The sequence below is a fragment of the Hyperolius riggenbachi genome, chromosome 9 (genome assembly GCF_040937935.1).
Source record: "Hyperolius riggenbachi isolate aHypRig1 chromosome 9, aHypRig1.pri, whole genome shotgun sequence".
Classification (NCBI taxonomy): Eukaryota; Metazoa; Chordata; class Amphibia; order Anura; family Hyperoliidae; genus Hyperolius; species Hyperolius riggenbachi.
In genome coordinates, this window is record NC_090654.1 from 25065316 (window position 1) to 25073823 (window position 8508).

Genomic DNA, 8508 nt, shown 5'->3' on the forward strand with positions numbered 1-8508 from the left:
GATTAAAAGGAAATAAACATGGCAGCCTCCATATACCTCTTACTTCAGTTCCCCTTTAAGCAATATCAGTTTCCTGGCAGCCCTGCTGATCCTCTGCCTCTACTACTATTAGCCATAGCCCCAGAACAAGCATGCAGCAGATCAGGTGTTTCTGACTTTAAAGTCAGATCTGACAAGATTAGCTGCATGCTTGTTTCTGGTGTGATTCAGATACTACTGCAGAGAAATAGACCCGCAGGGCTGCCAGGCAACTGGTATTGATTAAAAGGAAATAAACATGGCAGCCTCCATATACCTCTCTCTTCAGTTCCCCTTTAAAAATAGATCACTCAAATGCTGCAATCCCTGTTTCTGAATATCTCCCCTCTTTGTTCCTACTCATTTTTCTTCAACTTTTTTTTTTTTTCATTTTCAGCAACCCCCAGCTAAATGCAGTTCTTCACCTTATTCCATTGTGTATTAAACCTGATCCTCGGAGGAAGTAGGTCTGACCACAACACGCATCCTATCGTCTCTCTAAGACTTTTGAGGACCTTGTGATCGACCCACCTAGTTTCTAGCAATGGCCAATAAGACGCTAATATATCTGTGCCGATTATGCAATTTTTAATTATCAATTAGATTTGATCAAATCCAAGCTTCATACAAATTATCATGCAACTGGCATCAACTCAAAATTATTAGCAAGCCATCCACTGCCTCTACTTCTTTTGAATTAGCTTGTGCGCGTCTGAAAGCTATGGCGACATTTTTGTATTAGCATGGCATACAGCCTCCAAAGTAGAAGGTGCAACTAGTGTGAGGCGGATATACACATCCAGTTTTTGATTGGCCAATAACTGACCAATTTTCAGCACCTTCATGCAGTATGGGGGAGCGCTTCAGGTACTTTAAACAGATTATGTTGATGAGCCCCCATACGACTTGGAGGTGGTAAAATTGGGCAATAAAAATTGGATGTTTAGCATGTGGTTAACCAGTTCACACCGCATCCTCTTTTTAAAATCCTCACCAATAAACCATTTTCTCAGTTTATGATTACCTGAAGATTACTTTCTATTTAGATCACTGCAATGGTGGCCACTAATAATGATACAATCTTACCATTTCTATGTAATATAAGGGAACTGCCTATATTATCCATTCCAAAATATTCAATTTACCCTTATACTACATAGATTTGGTAAAATTGGATGAAAAAAAGATTGGATCATCAGTGGCCACCTGAAGGCTTACATGCTAAACTCTGGCCCACAGAGCCATCCAACATGGCCTGCGAGTGGTTTCCCCACTTTGCATTATGTTTGGCCGACTCTGGAATCAGAGAAGCCATATGGGGGGGGGGGGGGGGGGGGTAAAGCACTAGACACCAGGGAACTGTATAGGAGGAGAGTGGGGGTGATCAGTGAGATGCACATTTTTTTCAGAATTATGCAAATGTATGCAGTTTAAAAATGGACTGATCAATTTAAACCCAGGTTTAAATTGGCTGGTCCATTTTCAAGCTGCATATACTGTATTTGCATAATAATTAGCATAAATTTGCATCAACTCAGAAAAATTTGCATATCTGTGATCATCCCTAGAGGAGAGAGATCACTAGACACCAGGGAACTGTATAGGCGAGGGAGGAGGCATTAGACACCGGAGAATGGGGGGGAGGAATGGGGTCACTAGACACCAGGGAACTGTATAGGGGAGGGATGGAGGACCACTAGACACCAGGAAACTGTATAAGGGTCTAATTTCAGCCCACTTTATATTTGAGTTTGACACCACTGGTCTAAGGTTAGAATCACAACGGAAGTTGCGTTGCATTCCCTGTAAAAACAACAGAACAGAAAAAAAATCGCACCACACATTATAGTCAGGTTGCATACAGTCCATGAAGTATGCTTCACTGCCACTGTTAATGCACACATTATGCGGTAACGCATTGCATTGGGACACTGTTGTCTGTTGGATCACAAAAAGATACATATATCCAAAGATCAATCAAGCATGCAAACCCCATCGGTACATATATGTACGTTTTATATTGGAAGATTTTAAAAATGCACATAATGTATCTCAATGGAGATGTAGAGAAAAAAAAGCATGTAATAACACATAGTAACTATGTAACTAAGCACTGCGAAGCCTTATGGTATTGCCTTGCTGGTTACAGTACAAAGCGATTCTTAACACTTATGATTGTATGAGTATGTATGTATGTATTTCTATCTCTTAGGCCCGGTTCACATTGGCGTTTTTTTCCGGAACGTAATATACGTATTCCGTATACTGTACAAACGGAACGGATGTGAATGGATCCAATGTTAACCTATGGGTCCATTCACATGCGTCCGTTGGTATGGGTACGTTCTGTACGTTTCGGCCCCCAGATCCCAAAAATTCTGCATGCCCTAATTTTCCAGACCCTTCTGCCTGTCGGAACGGAGCCGGAAAAAAAATACAGCAGCATTGCGGGCAATGGGAAACGGAACGTTTCTTCACACTAGTGAAGAAACGGACTGTTCCACAGGGGATGGGGGCATGGGCAACACGATCCTGTGCGACGGGAGGGTGAGGGGAGGGTGCAGCAGCCGGGCGGGTGGGCTAGGGAGGCAAAATACATACCTAATCGTGCGCAGCAGCCGGCGGTAGAGGCTTCCGTCTTCTTCCGGGTCATGTGACTAGTCACATGACGAGCTGCGTAATCACAGCGGAAGAAGAGGAAGTCTCTACTGCCGGCTGCTGCAGAAGATTAGGTATGTATTGCCGAGTGAAAACGGATCCGGACAATCATTGATCAGATCCATTTTCACAATGTGAACGGCCACGGACCTGGGCCATCCGGATCCGCTCACCGATAATGTGAACCGGGCCTTATAGGATTATATGTATGAGCAAGCAAAGAGAATATATTAGATATAGGGAATGAGTAATAGGAGTTCTAGGGCCCCCCACAATTGCATGCTTTTTTTATATTAATGTATTTTTTCTATTGATTAGGTAAATCAAAAACGCAAACGCAAAATGCAATAAACACGCATTAAAACACTAACGTAGAATGCAATTACAAGCAAAAGTGCAGCAGAAGATGAAAAACTCACAGTGCAGAAAACACATGGTTTTCTGCCCTGCTTACTGTGTTTCCAGCTTGTATGTAGCACAAGGGCCTGTACACACTGGCTGCATTGCGCTGCCTTTTTAAAAGCACATGCTTTTTTTAAATCGCAAAGCCCTTGGAAAAATAACAAAAAACATGACCTGTACACAGTGGTGCAATGCATCTTCAGAAAAACGCTTTTTACGTGCTGTGTTTTTAAAGAGACTCTAAAGCCAGATTAAAGGGAAGGTCCAAGCAAAAAAAAAAAAATGAGTTTCACTTACCTGGGGCTTCTACCAGCCCCATGCAGCCATCCTGTGCCCTCGTAGTCACTCACTGCTGCTCCAGTCCCCGGCTGGCAGCTTTCTGACCTCGGAGGTCAGGGCCGAATTGCGTACATTTTTACACATTCCCGCTAGTGCAGGAACATTAACGCATACATTTTTACGCGTTAGTGGTGCAACGCGTACATTTTTGTTCCTGCACTAGCTGGAATGCGTAAAAATGTATGCAATGTGGCCCTGACCTCCGAGGTCAGAAAACTGCTAGCGGGGGACTGGAGCAGAAGTGAGTGACTACAAGGGCACAGGATGGCTACATGGGGCTGGTAGAAGCCCCGGGTAAGTAAAACTCATTTTTTTTTTTTTGCTTGAACCTTCCCTTTAAAAATGGCTTTTTACCTTATATTCATCTGTGGCATGTTTGCCCCTGCTAAAACGCCGCTATCCCGCGGCAGAACAAGGGGTCTTTACCCCCAAAAATCCCCTCCATGGTGCCCGGGGAGAGCTTCCTATAGAAGCAGAGCCGTCACCACCCCTCTGTCTTCCTTCACAGAGTGGGGCGGGGGAGAGGCGGAGATCCGCCGGCTGATAGACGCGCATGGAGACAGAGCTGCAGCCGAAAGCTCTGCCTCCATGAGCAGCAAAATCCACGACCAAGAAAGTCGTGGATTTTGCAGGGGTGATTTGGGGGGTAAAGATACCTCGTTCTGCCTCGGGAAAGCGGCGTTTTAGCAGGGGCAAACATGCCTCAGATGAATATAAGGTAAAAAGACATTTTTAATCTGGCCCTTTAAAAAACGCAATGCTATGCGTTTGTATTGCATTTTTCTGGGTTTAAATCTTTTATCCAACCAGGGCCTGTACTGGGTGCAATGTTAGGGCTGGCTACAGGTACTTGGTGCCATGTGAGTACTAGGTGCCAGCTATGGGGGGGGGGGGGGGGGGGGAGCGGCGTTGGTGGATGATGGGAGAAGTAAAGGTCAGTGTGGGTGCTACAGGAAGTGGAAGTCATTGGGGGTGCTGGGTGAGGAGGTCACTGTGGGTGCTGCTAGGGACAGGAAGGGAGCTGCTGGGGGAGGGAAAAGGTCAATGTAGGTGCTGAGGGAGGCAGGATCACTGCAGTGCTAATATCCTGGAGAGGGAGAGGTCACTGTGGGTGCAAGGTTGACGGAGAAGTCATTGCTGTCAGCGACACCATCTTACCTGGTCCCACACAGCTGCGGGGATGGTTACACTACTAGGATTCCTGTATGGAACCTCTTTACTACAAAGCGTCCCAAATGGGGAGGATCTTCCTGTGGGCAGGGCTTCCCACATGCAGTGGGCAGAGCTTATCACTGCTGGGGTGGGGCTTCCTTTTTGCAGCCAAAGGGGCCTTTCTATGGATATTTAAAAAGGGGGTTGCTTGGGCACCTAGAGCACTCCTCCGCTGCCCATGCCTGATCATGATTAAAAGTGTGTAGCAGCCTTTGCTATTGTAATGCTAATTGATGTTTTGGTGTTCCATATTTATAAATACAGCAGGGATGGTCAATGAGACACAGATAAACACTCCACTGCAGAGGCCACTCTCTCCTAGGGATGGTCAGCGATATGCAAATATTTTAGAGTTAATGCAGGATTATGCCAATTTTATATTCACATTTCTGGACCTTGAACTGCAGAGCGCAAATGGGCAAACACAGTAAATCCAGCGCAGGAGACTTGGGCGCACAGGGAGCAACGTTGGCGCCATCACAAGACAGAGCTGAAGTTACTTTTAAAACACAATAATTCGCCTTCCAGCAATTGCAGGGATTAATTATTTCATTCCCCACCATCCATGGCAGCCTGAAGGGGGAATAGTATTTAATATGGGCAGGAACTTGTGCAGCAGCAGGATCAGCCATATACCGGCTGTATCCTGCGCCCAAGTCTCCCACACCGATTCCTCTTTTACGCCAAATGGGGGCAGAAGAGCAAACATGGAAGGGAGCAGGAGACACAGGAAGCGCCGCCAACTGCAGCCCAACACTGTCGGGAAAACCGCTCAGCTTATTTTTCTTGCCCGAAACAGTTAGGCATCCCGCCCAGGAGGTTCATGTGTACCTGAGGCAGGTAAGAAGATAAAAAAAATACTTACCTAAGACAACAGAAGCCTCTGGATCTTATGTCTTCTACGTCCTCTGGGATCCCACCGTTGGACCCCTGGAGCGTATCCAAGAACATTTCAGATATGTGTATGTGGTCGTGCTTCCTGTTGTGTATGAACGCAGCTGTACTGTGCGAGTACAGCTAAGCTTGTGCAGCCACTTCTATAACTCACTCAGGTGCAGTATGGCCATGAACTTCCAAGATGGTTTGAGGCAGTGGCGGTAAGGAGGTGGATCCAGAAGCTTCCCTCTTAGCTGCTTTTTTTTTTTTATGCTGCCCCTGGTTCTCATAATGGTGTTCCTTTCCTATTGTTTATAGGGCATTCCTCAAGCCAAATACTTTTTTGTTTTAATACTCTAATTCCCTATAAACTAAATAAATCACGCCCAGAGGTTTTCAGAGAGCCTTGGCAGTAGCAAGGGCTCATGGGAGCTCAGTCTGGGCAGGAGGAGGGGGAGGTGTTACTAGCAAGAGATTTCAGATACAGATAAGCCTGTCTCTGTGTAAGGTTTACAAACAACATGGCTGCTGTCGTATCACAGGAAGAAATACATTTTTATTAAAGCTGTTTGCAGCTATATTTGCTGTGTAAACTATCTAAACTTTAGATATATAGACAAGTTAATTGTTATAGTTTTTCATCTCGGATCCGCTTTAAAAGAGACCTGGAGAAGAGGAATAAAAATTATGGGCCTCCATTTAGATGGCAGTATTTGACACCTTAGTTCTGCCGCAATCTCTTCGTAGAGTCTGTGCCTACCTAGTTCTCCTAGGTTTCATTTTTTATGTATGTGATATTTTGTACGCTTCAAAAAAAAAAAAAAAAAAAGTTTCAATAAACTTTTTTTTTTGAAAGAAAATGGAAATCTGAACTTACCTGAAGCTTCCCCCAGCCCCCCTCCCCTTAGCCCACAAGGTCCCTCAGCATCCTCTGGATCCCTACTGGGGTCCCGCTGCTGGCTCCATTAGGTGCGCGACTTCGGTCAAAGCCACGTGCAACTTGACGGCGCACCCTGCTCAATCAAACGCCCGTCAGCAGAAGTGTCCTGTGCAGTTCAGTCTTTTGAGAACCGCGCAGAATGCTTACGATGGGCGCATGATTGAGTCAGGTTCGCAGACAGGCCAGGCATGCACAGTTGCGCTCTACTTTGGCCTAAGTCGTGCACCTACCGGAGCATGCTGAGGGACCTCGCGGGCGTCGGGTGGCTGGAGGAAGCCCCAGGTAAGTTCAGATTTCCATTTTATTCCTCGGCTCAAGGTCCCTTTAACAGATTTTAGTCACACGCTTCACGCCAGTCAAAAGTTCCCTCGTTGTGTATTTCCTAATTGTACGCCAATAGGGATGGCCAATAAGATGCTAGAGATTCGGACTTGCCTTAAAATTTAATGCAGATTGTGACAAAAATTAGCAGGAAGTGCATTTATTGGTCACTATTCCAAGCTTCCTATAATTTGCAAGTAAGACAAAATCATTAGCATGTTTTGGACCGCCTCTGTCTGCATGCTCTCCATTGGGTCTTCCCTGTTGTGTGTTGGTTCTGGCTGAGCACAGACAGGGCCCGGGACTGACCAGAGACATGGATTACGAGCACAGCAACGCTACTATGACATCACCACTTCCACTCAGGGCTCTTTCACACTAAGAGCTGATCGTTTTGACAGATCGCTCCTAGGATGCGGTAAGCAGGATAACATGAAAGTCTTATTGGCTTTCAGGTTACCTTTCACATTAGACAAAGCGTTCCAGAGCACTTCCGGGAGCTTTTAAATCGTTTACCGCAAGCGTTTCTCGGGTCGGATGAATTAGAACTAGTGTCGCTGATCAGCGTCAAACCACAACTTCCCAACACCGTAGGTCATAACGCGTGCATGGACCCAAGTTATCTAGTGTGAAAGAGTCCTCAGAAGCATAGTAAATAAGATGATAACAATCAGGGCTGTGGAGTCGGAGCAATTTTGGGTACCCAGAGTTGGAGTCGGTGATTTCATAAACTTGGGAGTCTGAGTCGGATGATTTTGTATAAAATCCACAGCGCTGGTGAGTATTAGACTAAAGCTACGTACACACATGCGACAACAATCGTTCGTTGTGAACGAACAAACTTAATTGACGAAAGAACGACCTAAGTAAAGTTAGTTTTTAAATGCGTGTAACGATCTGATCGTTAGAACGAACGTTACATCATGTAAAGCAACTATTGCGCTTAAAAATGAAAAGTTTCATGGAGAAATAGCGAAATGCGCATGTCAAGCCTAGTATGAATGACCGTTTCCAACGATGTACTACTTTTGCAAACAATAGTCATTGGAAAAAATCCGCCAAGCTAGATCATTCATTTTTAACAATCTAGGTCGTCCGTCGTTAGACAATGGTTGTTGGCTGCTTTTTTTTAAACCGATTGTCGTTTAAAACGATCGGGGAACGATAGTTTCAAATGACTATAGTCGCATGTGTGTACGCACCTTAAAGTGAACCTAAAGCCACGCAAAAAAAAAATGAGATGAACTCACCTGGGGCTTCCCTCAGCCCCCTGCAGCCGATCGGTGCCCTCGCAGCTCCGCTCTGATGCTTCTGCACCCGCCGGTGAACACTTCCGGTTTGGCCATCACCGGTCGACAGGCATGGGAACGCGAGTGATTGTTCGCGTTCCCAGCCTGTACATCGCCCCCTATGCTGCTATTGCGGCCAGGTGAGTTCATCTCATTTTTTTGCGTGGCTTTAGGTTCACTTTAAGGAGTCGGAGTCAAGTAGTCGGGAGTCAGAGCCATTTTGGGTACCCGGAGTTGGAGGTTTCATAAACTGAGGAGTCGGAGTTGGAAGAATTTTGTACCGACTGCACAGCCCTGATAAAAATTATCTCTTGTATGCACCTTGGAACTGAGTCCACCAATATCAGGCCGTTCATTTGATTGCCCCAAATACAATTCCATAAAAGTACATGCTGAAATGGTTCTCAACGACCATCTCCACCGTCGACTTTTACCCGGATCTTCTATGCCTCC

The 8508-nt window shown here is 45.6% G+C and overlaps 1 protein-coding gene across 3 annotated transcripts in view; it reads left to right on the forward strand.

Annotated features, from left to right (window-relative positions):
- The window catches only part of LOC137532046 (Fc receptor-like protein 5), a 238957-nt gene extending 237924 nt beyond the window's left edge, over nt 1-1033 (forward strand). For all 3 annotated transcript variants that reach the window (XR_011023844.1, XM_068252154.1, XM_068252157.1), the window contains one exon: nt 416-1033. Coding sequence is in view for 2 of the 3 variants with exons in the window: in XM_068252154.1 (XP_068108255.1) it covers nt 416-463 (48 nt within the window). In the remaining variant the exon portion in view is untranslated. The remainder of the gene's footprint in view (nt 1-415) is intronic.
- Nucleotides 1034-8508: the final 7475 nt, after the last annotated feature.